Source organism: Chenopodium album, chromosome 13 (genome assembly GCF_948465745.1).
Source record: "Chenopodium album chromosome 13, dcCheAlbu1.1, whole genome shotgun sequence".
Lineage (NCBI taxonomy): Eukaryota > Viridiplantae > Streptophyta > Magnoliopsida > Caryophyllales > Amaranthaceae > Chenopodium > Chenopodium album.
The window spans coordinates 2,515,854-2,535,520 of record NC_137846.1 but is presented as its reverse complement, the minus strand read 5'-3'; the positions used below and the strand labels follow the sequence as shown (position 1 = coordinate 2,535,520).

General features: G+C 33.2%; 1 protein-coding gene across 1 annotated transcript; it reads left to right on the top strand.

Moving 5' to 3' along the window:
• The first annotated feature begins 5,176 nt into the window (after positions 1-5,176).
• LOC145574219 (rho GTPase-activating protein 7-like) lies at positions 5,177-19,261 on the top strand. Its single transcript, XM_081631963.1, has 22 exons — positions 5,177-5,543; positions 7,535-7,571; positions 7,875-7,951; positions 9,298-9,368; positions 9,456-9,534; positions 9,660-9,804; positions 9,971-10,090; positions 10,509-10,586; positions 10,689-10,744; positions 10,837-10,906; positions 11,789-11,876; positions 13,006-13,249; positions 14,080-14,301; positions 14,745-15,086; positions 15,772-15,821; positions 16,032-16,092; positions 16,180-16,263; positions 16,573-16,686; positions 16,803-16,939; positions 17,650-17,719; positions 18,236-18,439; positions 18,693-19,261. The coding sequence occupies exons 1-22, from the start codon at positions 5,490-5,492 to the stop codon at positions 18,876-18,878; spliced, it is 2,589 nt and encodes an 862-aa protein (XP_081488089.1). The 5' UTR covers positions 5,177-5,489; the 3' UTR covers positions 18,879-19,261.
• Positions 19,262-19,667: the final 406 nt, after the last annotated feature.

The following is a 19,667-nucleotide window of genomic DNA, read 5'->3' as shown; positions in this document are numbered from 1 at the left end:
TTTTTTTATCGAACAAGATAAATTTATACAGGTTGATTAAGACAAAATTAAAGGGGGAAACTCATACCTTTGGAATTTCGAGTGTTATAATCCAGATTACAGAGGAAGGTTCCAATTTTGATGAGGAAAATGTACTTGGTGAATGACTGAATGATAACGGTTGAGTATAAATTTATACGAGTAGTAGCACAGTTTATTTTTAAAATTTTTTTTAAAAAAAAAAAGCACTTTAATTTTTAAGTACATTTGAATATAAAGGTCTCTCTAGTCTATACGATTTTATGAAGTATGACATAAGTACATAACTTTAATCACTAATAAAGTGTTTTCCAATACGAAGTTGGTGGGGAACTCATTTTATGATTTTGGGGTCACAAGTTCGAGCTCCATTAACTATAAAATGGTCATGGAAGTATGGGGATTGCCTTACCTCCCCCATCTATATTGTGTGAAATCGTTTAAGAAATTTATGATTCTATGTAATTATGACTTTGACAATTTAAAAATATTTTTATTATGCTAAAGATCATTTAGGAATAGTTTTTATTTATAAACTCATTATTTGGCAACGTTAGAAACATAAAAACCTAGCGATAAATTTAAATTATTTATGTAACAATTTTAAATAATTTTCTTTTTGTCATGTGTCCTCCGTCAATTATGTTTATAGCTCATAATCTAGCATACACTGTCTACGAGAAAATAAGGAAAGTTGTTTCAGGTACGCCCCATGTTTAGAAAAATGCACCATGTACTTCCGAGATTTGTAAAAAAAAAAAATGCACTAAATATCCTAGTTCATTTAACAAATGCACATATCATTGACTTATCAAACTAAAATCATGCCCACACACTAGCTCCCTTTTAATACTTTATATATATGCAGTAAAACCGCTTAAAACCATAAATTACATCAATATTTGAAATCCAACGACCATTCTGAATCCTAAACTTTTGGGTATTAGAATTTGATTTATCAATTAAGTTTACTTGATAATTAAATGTTTTAGTATTACACTGTAATAATTTAATAGAATTTGATGCTTAGGGAGTCTCATTATAACAAAATTAACATTTGATATGAGTTTAAGGGTATTTGATGCATTTTTTTTTACAAACCTCGAGGGTACACGGTTCATTTGAAAGTTTTCAAGGATACGGGAATTAATTGAGATATATAAAGATGTGTAATGATGTCTTATATCATTTAAGTCGAGTAGAAGAGGATCAGACCATATAACACCGATGTTCAATCCAAGACATGTTCAATCAACATACCAAGACATTGCCATAAATTAAAAAACTACTCCACTTTATATAAAATATTTTGATTACAATTTTATCTTAAATCTGCACTTGCTTGTAACAATACTACGTAATTAAATTTCTCATACACTTCACTTATAGTCCATATTTACTCTGCAAGTGCATAAATAAAGTAGTTTTTAAATTATAATATGGTGTAAGTATTATGATATTTCCATTTCACGAAAATATTTTAGATAATAAAAACCAATGAAATACATTATGTGCTTTGGAACAAATACATTAAACAATCTACCATCTCTAGTAATAACCTCCAAAAAGCTAACAACTCTCATATTTTTGGCTCTGCTTTTTAATTTACACTAAATTTTTATTTTTATTTTTTAAAAAAATGCATAGTTATACAAGTACTCCGTGCTACGTATTAGACAGATAATAATCCACACCAAACAGATAGTTTTACTGATTAGCCGGTAACTATGTAACTATGTTACATTCTCAAGCAATAGTCAGTAAAGTGGGTCCAACATTGTACAACTTTCCCGGTACCCGTGAAGGCAAGGCATGGAATTTTGGCCCCCTCCTAAATTATAGTGCTTTTTTAAAATTAATCAACACTAATGCATCCTTTGTCTATTTTTGTGTTTTTCTTCCACTTTTTTTTATTTTTTTTTTCCTTTTTTTTATTTTTTTTTTTTTCATTTTTTATTAATGATGTTAGATTAGTAATTGTACAATAATGAATTAGATGTTTTTTTTTTTAAATTATATTATTTTACGAATTATTAACCAATTGATTTTGCGACAAATCACTTACGGAGTATGAAATAGTATTGTTGGGAAGAGAAAAGCCATTAACACAGGTTTGATAATTGATATTCACACTTTTATTTTAATTTTTTTTCGTGCTTTTAGAGTTTGAATTTTGTTGGAAAGATACATAATTGGAAAGAAAAATCATGATGTCATAAGTAGTCTAGTTAAGCCATTTTTTAATGAAAAAAAGACATGTGTACAAAGATAATTTCAGTAGTTTTTACAATTTTTTTTTTTAAAAAAGAAAAACTCAGTAGTTTTCACTTGATATGACTTAAGTTATATGTTCATATTATGGCCGTAGTTGTCTTATAAATAAATCTAAAAAAAAAAGTAATAATAATGCTTGTAAACTCATTGAATCACTAATTATTTTGGAAAATGTGAATTTACAATTCCTTATTGATTATTATTGCTAGTTAGTAGTGCGAACTCGTGCGTAATTCAATAGTGTGAAAATCGTGTAATCTATTATTTTTCTGCATGTATCTTATATTTCCTATCACGTTTTAGTTTTCATAAATAAAGTATGGTTTGTATGACTAATGTTGTTTATTGATTGTTTTTCAAGTTATATCGCCATTAGAGATAAGATTATTAGATGGATGCATGATCAAATGATTTATTTTTATTGCTGGTACACAAAATGTATATGCATGCGGTGCTTGGGTGAAATATGTATGTTTTTTATAATTTATAAGATGAATATACTAATTTCTTAATTAAGAGGTATCTTACTTAACAAAACTATTAATTATTGTTAGTATATCAACTAGCTTAACTGAAGCGACGGAAATCAAGGAATGATAAATCTTTTTAAGTGACGAGGGATGCTTTTTTTGGCAGGAAAGTCAAAAATGGTGCATCAAAAATTAATTATATTATTTTCATCTATCAAAGTACAAAGTTGTTTAATACATAACCTTAAATCACATAGTAGAATATTTAATCACAATCTAATATCATATCATATAACTAATATATAAAGCTAAACTTTTAGCCAGATCACGAGGCAGCGACACTTGGCGTTCCAACTTTTCGCCAAGTGTCGCGCCATGTTGGATGGATTTAAAATAGATTTCATAAGATAAAAAAAGTTATTTTAGAATTCTATTTGGATAGAATTTTAGGAAATATAGTTAGTTTAGAGTTTTATTTTCGATAAAATACCAATATTTCAGATGTACAAATTGAATTATAATTTTATTTTAAAAAATTATTAGATTATAATTCTAAAAAATTATTAGATTATAGTTCTAAAAAATTATCATATAAATTTATTTTTTATATCATAATATTTTTTTGAGCGAAGGAAGTAGTTTAAAGCGTAAAACATCCATTTATTTATAAAATATGCTAATTTGTTAAAATAATATACTTCACAATCTAATAGAATTTTATTATTATGTACACCTGTCAATTAGGGTCGGGTCATAAGTCATCTCGGATTGGGTCATTTCAATTTACGAGTCAAGAAATGTTCAACCCTTGCCCAAAATTTTATTATTATGTACACCTGTCAATTAGGGTCGGGTCATAAGTCATCTCGGATTGGGTCATTTCAGTTTACGAGTCAAGAAATGTTCAACCCTTGCCCAAAATTTTGGATTAGGGTCAACCCAACGGGCTTTGAACATTTATTTTACTTGATTTATTTTTTGCTAATTTTTTTTTTTATATTTTTAATGTATTAAATTAAATAGAACATTTTCACCAACATTATCATTATTCATTACATGCCTACTAGATAGCAAATCGTCATAAAAGCACATTAATTCCTAACTAATTTTGTATCAATGATATATTTTAAAATTTGACATATAGATTAAAAATTTATCTTAAAATTCAATAAACAACCCGGGCATCGCACGGGGCACAAAACTAGTGTATATATATATATATAAAGGGGAGTTTTTTCCCAAGATTTTATAGAGCCACGTAGGATTTAATTTTCTCAGCGCGTCACGTAGGATAATAAATTTTAGTAGTAGCCACTTAAATACGAGATTATTAAAAATTTTTATAATTAAATAATTCAAATGCCACGTAAGCAAAGTTGGCGAATGAGATTTTTAATTTTATATTATTTAAAAATAAAATATTATCTTTTGATATTAGGAATTTTATCTAAATATATAACCAATTTTAGCACATAAATTAAAAAAATATATATTTTAAAAAATTCAAACAAACCGATCATTGCACGGGCTTCATCTAGTACTAAATTAATTATGACTTATTATTACAAACATGCATGTTTGAAAAATATTTATTTTTTTCAAGAAAAAATATATAGAAATCTACCATCTATAAAACATAACATATTATTTGACCAAAGAAATAAAATTCCCATAAAATTAATTCTTTGTCTATTTACTAAACATAACCTTGGTAAACTAATAGTACATTAAAATTTATGCTAATATTATGATTTGCAGAAATACTTGTTATAAATCCTTTTATCATTTTTTTTTTCAAAATTTTTTAATTAGACGTTTGCGATAATAACACGATGGAATTTCACCCATTGGTTAGAGAACTTTCAAAACACAATAATAACATCGGATAGTTGATGTACAAACTTGTTCACAAAATAGGTTATTTTGAACCATATGTATCCTATTGTACATAGTACATACACCCACAGTCTTTTTCAGTAGGCCAATACCTCATCAATCAAGTTAAAAGCAAACGCCGTAATTAAGAACATCTTGACTACTAATCCATTTGTTTAGTTGAGTAGTAGTGGTCTGTTGACCATACTTGACAAAGACTCTACGCACAACAAAATACCCACAAATATTAATATACCCTCCCTCTCTCTTTCTTCTCCCCACATTCCATAATTTATGCCAAAAAAAGTTTTCTAAAAATAATGTGAACAATACACTTACCCTCTTACACTCTACCTAATCTTGCAAAAATAACACTCCATTATCAATTTTTCATTTATTTATTCATTTTATTATATACTTTTTTTTTTTTTTTTTTTTTTTTTTTTTTTTTTTAAAAAAGTAAGAAAAAAAATAAAAAAATTATTGGGTAGTATATTAATTAATAAAAATAATAATTTTGGGTTTTTGTTTTTGTATGCTGCTAAACTTTAGTTGTACAGTTGGGTGCTTTTTTGTTTTGGCTTCCTCTTCACCACCACCACCATCATCATCTCTTCATTTTCTCTCTCCTCCATTCTTTCTCTCTTCAAAAAAAATCAAAACCCTAAATTCCATTTTCCCCCCCTTTTGATTTTCTCTCTCCTCCGATCTTCCGATTCGTCGCCGATTTGTACTGGGTCGACTCAATGAGTCACTCGCTCGATTCACTCTCACTGTAAAAAGTAGTGTTCTTCGACTGTTGTTGTTGTTGAAGTAGTAGTTGTTGTTGTTGTAGTTCTCGATGTACCATTAATGGCGGCTTCTATTGCTGCATTTGAACGTCCTAGACTCGGTCCTTCGAATACGGTACTGTTTTCTGATTTTTTGTAGTATTTTAATTTGAACTATGACTTTCTCTTTATTTTGGGTTGTACTTGTTAATTTATGTTTGAAATTAAATAATTAGGGTTTGATTTGGTATGAAATGATTAATTTGGTGTTTATTGCATGCTACATTGATGCAATGGTATGATTTTAGGTATGTTAATTATTGTTTTTATGTAATTTGTTGGAAATGGAAATTTATGATTTGTTTTGTTATACTAATTGGCACGATTGGGTGATCTTTGTGGTAGTTGAGACCTAAGAAGGGAATTTCTAGATTTTTTCGTATGATTGTCGAGTTTGAATTAATTAATTTTTAATAAGTATGTCTTGCTGTTATTAGTCGATTAATTAATAATATACTTTGTATGCTGCAAATCGTCAGCGACATTTGTTGTTGATCACGCTTCAAATCGCATCGCTCTCTGAACAAATCGAGTGATAATGGAATTGGATGAGTATTTTTTACCAGGGTGGAGGGTTTTTGGGTGTAGAAGAATTCATTCCAAGTTCAGACAAGGATTGTTACTATTGACGTGTGATTGCGTGAAGAATACCTTCATTACTGGAAGCCTGAGTAGCTACTGGATTAGTGATGGCCTGACTTTTTAATCTCGACGATGGTAAATATGATGACATAATTCAGATTACCACCATCAGTCAGTGTGAATCTGTATGGAGGGTCTGGGGAAGTCCAATTGTCATAGTGAATTGGTTATCTTGAATGTTGAGTCCAACTAACTGAGGCTAGTAGAGACTTCTTCCAGACTTGTAGTCTCAGAATACTTGTGAAGAAAATATTCTTTCCCAGAAAAATAAGCAGCAAAGAGATTTTAAAGGGGAGTAGTATGCAAATATCACATGGGGTAAGGACTGTTGAAGGAGGTGAACGAGGGGAGGGAGGCGGGGCATGGTTACACACAACCTATGATTTTAGACTAGGAAAGCATGACTAAGGACTTTAAGGAGGATCCTAAATGTTGGGTAACATCCACTAATGATCAGTGCAGCTATACATGCTATTGACTTAAGACTTTGCATGCTTTTTTTTTTTTTTTACTTGGTTAACGTAGTGTTCATTATAAATGGTAATGTCGGCTTAAGATTTTGTGACTCAAAATTTGAGAACTGTGATAGAGTTTCATATGGTCTTTAAACATAATTGCTTCAGGCCAATCCTTGCACATATGATTAGTTGATTGCTTTTTGAACAGATACTTTAAAACTGAAGAGAGTTATGTTGTCTAATTTCTACAATAGATATATAAGAAATGAAAAGATTTATGATTAATATACCGCAAGCCTTCTAGGTAAATGTATAGTTGAAATGATTGCTTGTGTCGCTGTATGTAATTCAAATATGTGCAGGATTATCTCATCCTGCCTAAGTTCTTTAGATCATTCATGCTGTAAATATTTCCTTTAGCTGCCATTGCCTGCCAACAGTTTTCTTGGTGGGCATAGGATTCCTAGTTCTGGATCTGCAAGTGCTAGAATTGTTGCCTCCTCTCTAAACTGGGAGACCCTTGTCAAATATCTCCTTAGGCAGGATCATATATACCATAGAAAAGGGTGGAAAATTACTTAGAGCTGTGGGTGTATCTAGTGAAGTAGTGATACTTATTATGAAAGTGGGAGAATAGGTCACACTACAGAGGAAAGATCCTCTAATGCTATTTCTATTTTATGAACTTTTTCCTAAGTTGAAAGGAATACTTCATACTGTCTGTCTATACCTATGAGCTTTGTGATTGGGCATGATGCAAAAATTATCTTACAGAAACACACCTTTTATAGTTATATGAGGGTGGTTGGACCTCTCTCTCTCTCTCTCTACCTCTTCTCCCTTTCTCTATGTACTTAATTGAAGACGTGGGTTTGTTAGAAAGAGATTGTCTTTCTTTTTTTTTTCTTTTGCACTGTTTTTTTTGGCTGTATTTGTAACAGGTTCTGATGTGCATAAATTTTTACAGGTTTTTAAGAGTGGACCACTTTTCATCTCATCCAAAGGTTGGTTTATTATCTCCTTTCCCTTTTTATTCTTTCTAGGTAGTGAAATTTGATCCCATTTGGTTCAAAATTTGTGTGCGTATTTGGAATATCTTACAGCCTATGAGAAATCTTATATCTGAACTGGAAAACTAAATATTTTCCAAATTTGGCTCCATGATAAACTGAACCACTATTTATGGTTCCTGCTGACTGGTCCAGTTATTGACGATTAGAATTTTGTTGATCTTTGATCCTCTTGATACAATTCTGTTAGATTCTGATTCCTGGAGCAACTCTGATCATTATCTTGTTTTGCTGCAGGTTTGGGTTGGAAATCTTGGAAGAAGCGTTGGTTTATACTGACACGCACATCTTTAGTGTTCTTTAAAAATGATCCTGTAAGTCTCATCTAGTTCTTTAATGTTTGGTTGTTACCTCTTCTGCATTTGGTATTCAGTATAATAAATTATATTGCTGGTCTTTCTAAGTTTGTTTTCTTTTGTTATGATAAACTTTATTTGGATATATTAGAATTTAAGTCTTTGAGAGTCATCAGAAGGAAAAAAAAAAAAAAAAAAAAAAAAATTATTTAAGGCTTTGCCTTTGGTTGGTTGACTGCGTGTCTGCATGATATCTCGATATACCTTTGAAAGTAGTGTACTACTATGATGCTAGATGAAGAGACATTGTGCTTCTCAACATTTAGTTACGTCTTGGGCAATTATTTTTAGTTCCTGTTTTGATTGTTTCCTTCTTTATTCACTTTCAATGTTGCAGTAAGATTTAATGATAATGGTCCCTAAATGGAAGATGTATTATGATAGATTGACAATTCTCCGATAAAATCTTGTTGCTTCCTTTGTTTTTACCCATATTGTGTAGGTTTGGTTCTGGCTCCTGACCTTTGAATGATGAAAAGTGGTGATTTAAGTTTACTGAATGTAATGTGTACTTAGATATGGATTTACAGATTATTTTGTTTATTTAAGATCCAACGTAGGAGAAACTTGTCTTATTCCATCCCACTAACTGGAAAATTTCTTAGAGGTTCCCTTTCTGACCATCATAAGAGGATGTTATTTGCTGCTTAGCATTTTTTTGTTTGGGAAGGGGTGGCTAAAAGATACTAGTTTTATTTCATGGGGAGTCTGTCTGAGTGGCTTAAGGATTATCCTACACTCCTTGGTGAATTGAATGCTTTTTTTTTTTCTTTTTTCTTTTTCTTTTGCTTTTCTTGTTTGTATGAATTTTGATACCTGTCAATTATAGTTCATGATGCATGTGTTGTTTGATGGACTTTTGAAGGGATAAGCTATATACCCTGGAAATACCGAAATACAGCTATTTTAATCATTTTGGATCTTGGAGTGTAATTTCTCTCCTTTCCCTGATTTTGGCTGAAGCCATCCCCCTCCTTTAACACAAAGAGCTGCTATTCTATTCTACCTTGCCATTTTATTAGACCTCTCTTCAACTTAGCATGCGTTCCCTTATCATATAGTCTATCTGTGCTATGATACGAACTGTGATGGAGACAATATCTTTTAATGAACTGTGATAGAGACTAAGTAATTTACAATGAATGCCAGTTTTTTGGTTCTTGATACAGTATCTGAATTGCTAATTTCCAACAGAGTTCAATCTGTACATTATTCAGTCTTCCTCTCTCTCTCTCTCTCTCTCTCTCTCTCTCTCTTTTCCCATTGTTTGTGAATTGATAGTTACTTTTTGTGGCTTTTATTAGAGTGCTCTTCCTCAAAGAGGCGGAGAAGTAAATTTGACGTTGGGTGGTATTGACTTAAACAATTCGGGAAGGTATGTGGTTTTTTCTCTCAGGACTTTTGTTTATTATTTTCATTGTCTTGCCTTGTCTCAGTCTGAGTTTCTTTTCTTGTTTTGCAGTGTTGTTGTACGAGAAGACAAAAAGTTACTGACAGTACTTTTCCCTGATGGACGTGATGGTCGGGCATTTACGCTTAAGGTACCTTTTGACAGTCACCAAGTTACTATGTGTTCTGTATGATATTTTGTATCATTGTTAGAATTCTTTTATTCCTGCTAGTAATCCTTTTATTTTTTATTTATTTTTTTCTGATTATTTTTTAGGCTGAGACTTCAGAGGATTTATATGAATGGAAGACAGCCTTGGAGCAAGCTCTTGCGCAGGCACCAAGTGCTGCCCTTGTGATGGGTCATAATGGCATATTTCGAAATGACACAAGTGATGCGATTGATGGATCATTTAACCAATGTGTGTATTTGTTACTTCTGTTTAGTGCAATTGGAAAATCAATTTGTTTTCTCTATTTCTGTCTATTTATTTTCAGGTATTTCCTCTAAGAGGGCAGTTATTCTGTTTTTTTTTTTCTTAAATGATGGATGTCATTTGATCTATGGATTCTTTCAATTTCTTTCAGGGAGGGACAAGCGCCCAGTTAAGTCTTTGGTCGTTGGACGACCAATCTTGCTTGCGCTGGAGGATATAGATGGTGGACCCTCTTTTTTGGAGAAAGCTCTTCGATTTCTTGAAACTTATGGTGAGTTATATACTTGTATATATTTAAAAATAAGACTGCTCATTCCATGCGGGAGATTAAACGGCACTTTTTTGTTCGATTTTGTTAGCATTGCATTTTCATCTCCCATCATCTTCCAAATTTTAATTCTTTTCTATTTTAAAATTCCTCTTCATAATATGAACAGTGTTGCAACATGTTCTAGCTCAGTGCGACTGCTTTTGTTTGTTGAAGTATACCATTTTTTATTTCTAATCCTCCGCAAACCCCCCCCCCCCCCCCCTCTCTCTTGTAGTTTAGATTTTATAATGTTAATTTCAAAGTTCATTATTGCTTGATAGAATGCACATCTTATCATTTGGTTGAGTTATTAATGTAATGTATTAGTAGTTGTGTCCGCGGTGAATGCTTTATCTCATGGTGTCCTATTTTGTGGCAGGTAATAAAGTGGAAGGAATTTTACGACAGTCTGCAGATGTTGAAGAGGTGGAGCGCAGAGTCCAGGATTATGAACAAGGTCCATTTTTGGTTTATTTTATCACTTCTGAATATTTTATTCTTATATATATTAGTATTCTGTACTCTTTTCAAACTTGGGTTTATATATGTACCTTTTCAGGCAATAATGAATTTGATCCCAACGAGGATGCTCATGTTGTTGGTGACTGTGTGAAGGTGATTTTGAGTTTCTTTATCAGTTTATTGATTCTAGTACCTTAGTTATGTATTATGGCTGATATTTTTCTCTTGGAACATTGAATATTCAGCATGTCCTTCGCGAGCTTCCATCTTCTCCTGTTCCAGCGTCTTGCTGCACTGCATTGCTTGAGGCTTACAGTAAGTTTTTGTCTTACAGTATATTAATGTAAAAGTATATCTTTTTTTGAACATCTGAGCTGTTTAAGTTCCTTGGGCTTAATTCAAAATTTCAGCTGGTTTGCTAGTTAGGTTGTTATGTTACTTCATCTTAGTTTGTTGATTTTCTTTGGACTATAATGTGAAGTCTACTAAAGTTTTTAGTCATTTTACATGTTTTCAGGCTTCTGTTGTGCCTTAATATCAAACCTTTAAACCCCTGAACTTGTCTAAACTTAGTTGTATGGATAAAGCATGTTAGTTCTTTGCTGAACTGAACATACCCAAACTTTATTTTTGGTAAGTATTTTTTTTTCAAATACCAAAAAATATTTGAAAGGAAAAATGCAGCCCTTCCCTCCTTTACAACTTACCTGAGTTTATTTGTGTTGATGTTTTCGACAATTTTTTTTTTTACCTGAACTATGCTGAACTAAATTTATCATTCCTGAACGCAACTTACTGTTTCTTAAAGTGAATATTAGAACCCTGTCATCTCTGCTAGTTAGTGCTTTATATCAGCTACATGGATTGTTTTCTTTTATAAATTATCGTTTATTTATTTTAGCTACAACTCTTGGGACATGTGTATTTCTTCTCTCTTCTTTACTGACCAGTTTCATTCAAAGTGATTGTTGTTGGGGAAACTTGATGTATGTTACCAGTTGACTTATCGTTTACATTCATGCTTAGCTGTTTTGACTTTCCAACACCATTTCAGCTTTAAATTGAAGGAGTTCTTGCCCTTAGTTTTCCTCGCATTTGTTATTGATTAGTAAAAATCATGGCCAATATCTCACATATTCATCTTTTCAGCTTTATTTGCTATGGATGGTAATATTTGTTGTTTGATAACTTTTTCAGAAATAGATCGCAAGGAATCACGGGTGAATGCTATGCGATCGGCGATACTGGAGACATTTCCAGAACCTAATAGGCGATTGTTGCAAAGGTGTTTTCTCCATCTATTATTCCTTATTCTTATGCTTGTAATTTGGTTTATTTATGGGACTTCTTTTTACTCCATTTTTTTTATTTTTATTTTTATTTTTATTTTTATTTTTAAAATCTCTATACTTCTGTAATCATCTGTATGACCTTTTGGTTTACTTTGACTTCTGGAGTACCTTGCCTGAATATCATTTTTGGTACAGCTTCCTTCTCTCCCCTTGGCGTTATGGAAATATGAATAATATATAACATGTCAGGATTGAATGCTGCAAAAAGAAAACCACTTAAGATTGTTGCTTGCTGCTGTCCGCTCCTCTTTTTCTTAGCTTCTAAAGCATGTTGTCTATTGTAAATGTCTCCATGATTAGTAGAATAAATGGTTTTGGCATTTGTATGGTCACAGTAGCAGTGGCAGAAGAAACAAATTGACTGGCCAAGAAAGAATAATGTCATTTATTGATTTGCAGTGATTTGTTGTTTGAACAACTTTAGTACTAAAATGGGGGATTGCAATTTTGCTTGTTGAGTTTCACAACCTGGGTTGTGGTCGACTGATTGTTGGCTGAGTGAAAGATTTTGCTGTTGTTTTCATCTTATGTGACAATCTAATCTGAAGGCTAGAATACTATATTCTTGTCTTAAATTATGCATTGAGGTCCAAACCAACCTTTAAGTACATCATTATTGATTATTTTCCATTCTTCTGTCATTTTGTTGATAGTGATTCAAAATTTTGAGTGACACTAAAATTGGGAGAGATGGAAGCAAATTGCATGAACTTTATACAGCTGCATGCTGGTTGAGGTTAGTGTCCATTGAAATTGGACATGAGTGAAACGGACTATGGACTGTATTAGATTAGAGGAGTTTATTTGAGGTGTGTGTCTCTTAAGCGTGCTTTTCTTAAGAGTTAAGGTGTTCAGTATCTTTTAAGAGATTAGAGACATCGACATCTCTGTAATCTGTAATGTTAGTTGTCTTTCTGGATTTGTGTCGAGAGCATTGCTTGTAATTCATATTGATCAAGTTGCATGCTTTATAAAGCATTTTGCATTATTAAAAATCTTGTTAAAGTTGTCATTTCATTGGTTCTGATCAAATTTGTTATTTTTTTGCATCTCAATTTGCAGAATTTTGAAAATGATGCACACTGTTGCTTCTTATTCTTCTGAGAATCGGATGACTCCTTCTGCTGTTGCTGCTTGTATGGCACCTTTGCTTCTACGCCCTCTTTTGGCAGGCGAGTGTGAGCTGGATGATGACTTTGATATGAATGGTGATAATTCAGCCCAGCTCCTGGCCGCAGCAAATGCTGCTAATAATGCTCAGGCAATTATTGCAACTCTTCTGGAGGAGTATGAGAATATCTTTGATGTAAGTTACTTTTAATTTGTTTTCTGCTTTGATGCTTGCCAAAGCAATGAGAAGTATTTTTTGACCAAGACTGTGGGCAGCTCTTGTTAATTGTGGTTAATAGGATTTTTTTAGTCTCATGCTTCTTCTCCCTTCCTTAATACAATCATACCATAGTTCATTTGTTGGTTTATCTGTTTTCTTTATCATTTATTCTTTCCATTCTTGGACGTGCATTCTTACGTTACAAAAATATGAAATAACAATTTCTTGAAAATTTGTGGCACGATTTTAGAGGTTTAATAATCATTCTGGCAACTTTCTGTTGTTAACGGAAAACCTATTTGCAATCCCCATGCTTAAATGAACAATGGGCTTACGAACTGTTTTTACCCCATGAACTTGGACTCATGTTTTACCACAAGCTGATCTCTTCCCTGGAAGAGCAACTCTCTAATATGAATTTCTCTCTGATTCTGAATTGTTCATCACGGTTTGATTATTTCTTTATATTCATATAGTGAATGCTTCTATATATGAGCTAAATTATTAATTGCTCCTACTTGTCTGTCTTGGGCATAAACTTGTGCTGTGTCTTACTTGTCGTGGCTTTAAGCAAGATAAGATATTCTTACATTTTTCTGTCTTATTTATATGTTTTCATATTTATTCTCTTACTTATCTATTTACTTATATATTCTCTTGCTTTTTGTCTTACTTGAGTAATATTTTGTGTTATTTACTTATCTACTTATATTTATTCTCTTGCTTATCTATCTTATCTACTTATCTTATATATTCTCTTGCTTATCTATTTACTTATCTTATTGTATTCATCTTTTTCTCTTCAGGATGATAGTTTACAGAGATGTTCTATTTCAGCAGACTCTCGGATTGAAAATAGTGGGAGCGATGATTCTACCGATGATGAAAATCTGGAGGTTAAAGAAAATGGGTATCATAATGCTGGTAATGGAGCAGATCAAGAAACAGATGATGACCAGGAACGTGTATTGAGTGGTAAACTTAGTGAGAGCAGTGGATATGGAGGCAGTGACCTTTATGACTATAAGGTTTCTCTCAATTTATTTTCCTATCAACCTGTTTGAACCTTTGAATGAGCAATCAGACATACTAGAAAGGGCAAAGTAATTAATAAGATCTGCAGCCAGTTCTTAATTATAGGAAATTTTAAATTTATGATTTATGTGTCACTTGGCCATGAATGTATACTCTAGCTCAGAAAACTTTACTCTATATCTTGTTTTACCTGCTTTTATGCATGCAAGTGTAAGTGTACACATGTACAGCAACTACAGTGCACCATATAAGGTGGCTGTGTGCATGCCAGTCTATAAATTCTGATGGGGTGAAATTTTTAGTGGTAATAACTATTACTTTTCTGTACTGGAGCTGCTGCTTAAATGCCTGAAACGGATCTGGTTTTTAAATCTGGAGTTCTATTAATAAAAGGCTATGTCTGTTCACTTACTTTGGTTTCTGTTCTGACATTCAGGTTCAGCCTTTTGGAGGTTATGATTCTGATGGATCACCCAGAACGAATAATGCATCATCTGTCAATTCTAAACCTCGTAGCGATACTCAAACATTGAAGGATTCTAATGGAGAGTTGAGTGAACAAAATAAACCAGTAAAGGTGACTGAAAGCTTGACAAATGGCACGAGCAGTCCTAAGGTAACTGCTGGGGAATCTTATCGTTCAATGGGGGAGATACTGTCATCAATGGATCCGGGACCTCCGCTACCTGTTGCAGGTCCTGAATCAAGTGCTGAAAAACCTACAAGTAAACTCACTGGCTCTGGTGCTAAGCGTTCAAATTTTTGGAACAGAGGCGCTGTAAGCTCACTTTACTTACTTTCTACTAAGCATTTTTATTGCTAGTATAGCTAAAATCTGAAATGATGCTCTCAAACTTTTAACTTTAGTTTTTTTTTTTTTATTTATTTATTATTTTTTATTTATTTATTTATTATTTTTTTTTTCCCAAGCCAGTGTGGCAATAATTTCTGATGTTAGCTTGTATAGTTTTATTAAAACTAGTGGACTGATATAGGTTAGTTTTGTTTTTTTTCAATCAATTTACTTTATGAAGTTGATCTGAAGCTTTATTTGTTGTTTTGTCCTTTACTGAGGTTGTGAAGCATTTTGATATTGGCTTGTTTGATGTGGGATTATTCAATTAGTTTTAACTGGCAAACACCTATAACTCTTGCATAAAAGCTGGCATTGAGTAGTCGAAAGCTAAGGTTCCAGTTGTGGCTAAAGCAAAAAAATATGAATTATTTGTTGTTTGTGTTACGCCTAGAACAATAACTTTTGCTCTAGTGAATCGACTAGGTTTTTCTTCTGCTATCTTGCCTCTCTTAATTGTTTGTATGTGCTGGATTTGAGTATGTTATTAGCTGATGCATATTATTTTGTTTATAATTTTGAAAAGGGAAATTATCTGTTAAATCGTGATGAATTGGTGCCATCTAGTTTAGACGTTTGAATCTGATGATATTTTTGTTTTCCTTTTCAGGTTCGTAAAACACCATCTATGGAGTCAGTTGATTCCTCGGGAGAGGAAGAGTAAGATCTCTTTCTTTCTAAACTCCTTTTCGCTCTTTCGTCTTTCTGTAGTATTAGGTGCTCTAGATTTTTGTAGGAACTGTTTTCTTTGTAATTGTGTTGTCATTATCCTGATCCTGCTGCTCTTCTATTAGATTTTACTATCATTGTTGCTTAAAATTATTTTCCCCCCTTAATATTTTGAATTGTTTGTTTTTTTTTTCTTTTCAGACTTGCCATCCAGAGGCTTGAAATTACAAAGAATGACCTGCGACACAGAATTGCAAAAGAGGTTTATTGAAAGATAATTTGTTGAAATAGTTTGCCTGATGAATATAATTAGTAGTTGCTGAAACAATTTTATGTTCATGTCTGATAGGCAAGGGGAAATGCGATATTACAAGCGAGCTTGGAGAGAAGGAAACAAGCTCTGCATGAGCGGCGTTTAGCGCTTGAACAAGATGTATGCTCATCTCTATTCACACTCTTTAATCTTTTTATGTCTATAATATTGAGCTAAATAGATACATCTCAAATCTGTATGCTATAAAATCTCTAATGACTTGGCAACTTGTAAATTGGAATCTTTTTTGTTAAAGCAAGCTCACCTGCTTCTGCTATTTGGTTATTTAATTAAATTGTTTGATTGGTCCTTCTGAAGAAAATTTTCATCTGTATCCTTGGAACAGTATTGATGTGATTTTTATGTAGTCTCTTAGTGTTTTTTAGGGAATGTGTTGGTTACTTCTTCACACAAGCTTTTTAATGCCAGGTACAAAGACTACAAGAGCAGCTGCAAGCTGAAAGAGATCTTAGAGCTGCATTAGAGGTTGGTTTAAGCATGTCCTCTGGGCAACTTTCTAGTTCACGTGGTATGGATTCCAAGGTGTGTACATTAGATCAGTCTGTCATATTCATCTTTCTTCATAATTGTCACGTTCTTTCTTTGCCATTCTATCTTGGATATAATATTTACTTAATTATGCTCTCCTGAATGTGAAGACAAGGGCTGAGCTCGAGGAGATTGCTCTTGCTGAGGCTGATGTGGCCCGATTGAAGCAAAAGGTGGCAGAATTGCACCATCAACTCAATCAGCAACGGCAACATCAGTTTGGTTCACTATCTGATGCATGTGACAGGTATTAGAGTATATCTTTGTTTTTGCTTCATTGATTGCTTATTGTTCATTCTTGCTTCGAGCATATGCCGTGTTAATTGTGTTTTAGTTACCATTCAGTTGATTCTATGCTCATGATAATATGGTTTAACAGTGAAATGGATTCATCACTCATATATAAGCTGGGTTTAGTAAATATCATTGATGAAGCTGGTTGAGTCCCATATGTAACATTAGGGTTCTGGTCTCAAAGCTTAATCAATCAGTTAGTTGCAACAGGCAAGGAATTTTGATTTGTTCTACTCAATGATAGTATGACAAACTTCAAGGTTTCTGCTGGAGGACCATACGATTTGATTCCAACCAAAGTTGTATGAATTTGTGTGATGTGTCGACTAGACTGCTTGCTGCTTTCCTTCTAGTTCCGTTTCTTCCATAAGAGGGAATGGTCATTCCGGAGACTGGGTTCACCTCTAAGTTTGCGTTTATGGTCATACTACAACTTTGTCAACATTTGTGTTTAATTCTGGGGTGTAGGGTTGTGGGGGGGGGGGGCACAAAAGGATGGAGCATATTTATAGCTACTGAGTCTTGTGAAGGTCTGTTAAACTAATTACCCCATTGATTGGGAGTCTGATTTATTAATTACTTGGATGCTGTGTAATATGACTTACTCTCAATTCTTTCCTGATCTAAAAGTGGGAAGTCTTACTGTAATCATGCTATGTGCAGGAGATTTCTTCAGCAAGACTTTGATAGTACCCTTGCTTTCTGTAATCATGAAAGGAAACAACGAAGTGAGGTATATTCTCCCTGACATGATCTTTTGCTAGTTTTTTGGAACCTTAAAAGATCTTATTCCTTCTTTGTTTTGTTCGTCTCTTTCTCTTTTATGCTTCTTAAATCTTCTTTTTTTTTTTTTTTCTTCTTGATTTTTTCACCCTTGCTAACACTTCTTCCTTTACAATATTGGCCTTACCTTCAATGATGGCTGGAAAAGCAGACAGATAGTTGGATCTAGGTCATATATGGTAGAATTGAAATGGATTAAATTAATTGTGCTAGCCTTTTCTCTTACACAACAGTATGGTCATCACACCATATGTTTGGTGTAGTGCTTTTGAATAAATGTGGGGAAAAAAAACTCCCAAAGCTTGTAAATTGTGTTTTCTCTGCTCTGTAGCTTCTGTCCCTCCTTAGAGAGTGAACACAAATAGCCCATGGGACAATCCCAGTATTTGTTCGGTTTTGATTCCACACTGTTGGCCGAGAACTATTTCCACCTTGTTAACAAGTGTCTTGCAATGTTATGCTTCAGGAGGGATCGCTGCCGCCAGAGTGGAATCACGTCAAGGGACAAGTATCAGCTGCTGGGAGCAGTAGCCGGCAGCCTCGCAAGCAGTTTCTAGAACCGACTAGTTTAAGTGATTCTAAAAGCACCGAAACATCTGCCAACATGTCTTTTGATGAATTTGGTGGTGTTGATTCTGCTTCTATGCCATCCACTTCAAGATTACCGGAGGTAAGGCTTCTGTTGTACCTCTGGAAAGCACAGATATGTGTTTATTCCACACTGTTTCGAAATGTTCTACTTCTGTAACTAAACTTTTTTTTTTTTTTTTGGGCAAGTTCAGCCTGAAGTTTGTTTTCAAGCTATTTTAGTCTTGGGGCAGCTAAGCCTTGCCAAAGTTTTGCGGGTTATGGCATTTTCTGCCTGACCCATTATCAGCTAGACTTTGCTGACATTGATTTTATCATACTTGTTAAACTTGCAGGTATTGGATTTTCCCCGACATCCATCAGCAGCATCATCAACATTAGTAGAGTTAACAACCCGGCTTGACTTTTTCAAGGAGCGGCGATCTCAACTGATGGAGCAGCTTCACAACCTGGATTTGAATTATGGGGTGGCAAACTCCCAAGACTATTTGTACAGACCATCTTCGCCGTCATGGAGCTGACTGTCCACATGCTCAGCTTGAACAATCGAAGAGATAACCCTGGTGTTTATTATTTGTACATCCTTTTACTGATTGCATATAGTTCTCCTGTAATTTTTTTGTGCTCTACTTAAATGATCTCTGCTTTTGCTCTTTCTTTGATTTAGAGAGTTTTGTGTTCTTAGTTTTTGGCCGTGGAATCGCAGATAAGGATAGTATCTCTTTCTTTTCTCCCCTTCCATTTCTTCTGATTCTAAACTATGTAGAATGGTAGCTTGTATTGTATGTACATCATTGTTTTGTATCAAAGTATGAAAAAATGACTCAAAAAAAGAGCGAAAAAAATAGACCTGGAGCGATGTATCTACTAGTATTTTAGCAAGTATTGTAGAATGGTTCTCTTACAATTGGTTGTATGCAACTCTTCATTGTGTGATCCTCTTTATACAAAGCTTTTGGAAATGTTGCAGTTTATTACGGAGTACTCGGGAGTAGTATGCTATTATTCTGTATATTATGATGTCCGTGTATCTTTTATATTCATGTAATCAAAGTAATTTGAAGTACAGAAGTACTTTTCAATCTTAAGTACTGTAGTTTGATCGCTCTGTGCGAACTCTGGTTAGCACGAGTTTATTTGTTCTTAGCTAAATAAAAGCCTGTTATTCTTAAATTGCTTTAATAAGCAACATTCTTAAATGGGCCTCTTATTCTCACGACCTAATTGAAATCAATCTTCAAAAAACGTCTATTTTGCCTCTTCAATGATGCATCAATGATAAGCATCTTTGGAGACTGCAACTAAATGTG

What these genes read in the sequence shown, in the direction of transcription:
- LOC145574219 (XM_081631963.1), top strand. Translation starts at nt 5,490, where the DNA reads ATGGCGGCTTCTATTGCTGCATTTGAACGTCCTAGACTCGGTCCTTCG. An exon ending in TGCATTGCTTGAGGCTTACA is followed by an intron (nt 10,907 to 11,788) that starts GTAAGTTTTTGT and finishes TAACTTTTTCAG; the next exon opens with AAATAGATCGCAAGGAATCA. An exon ending in CACGTGGTATGGATTCCAAG is followed by an intron (nt 16,687 to 16,802) that starts GTGTGTACATTA and finishes CTGAATGTGAAG; the next exon opens with ACAAGGGCTGAGCTCGAGGA.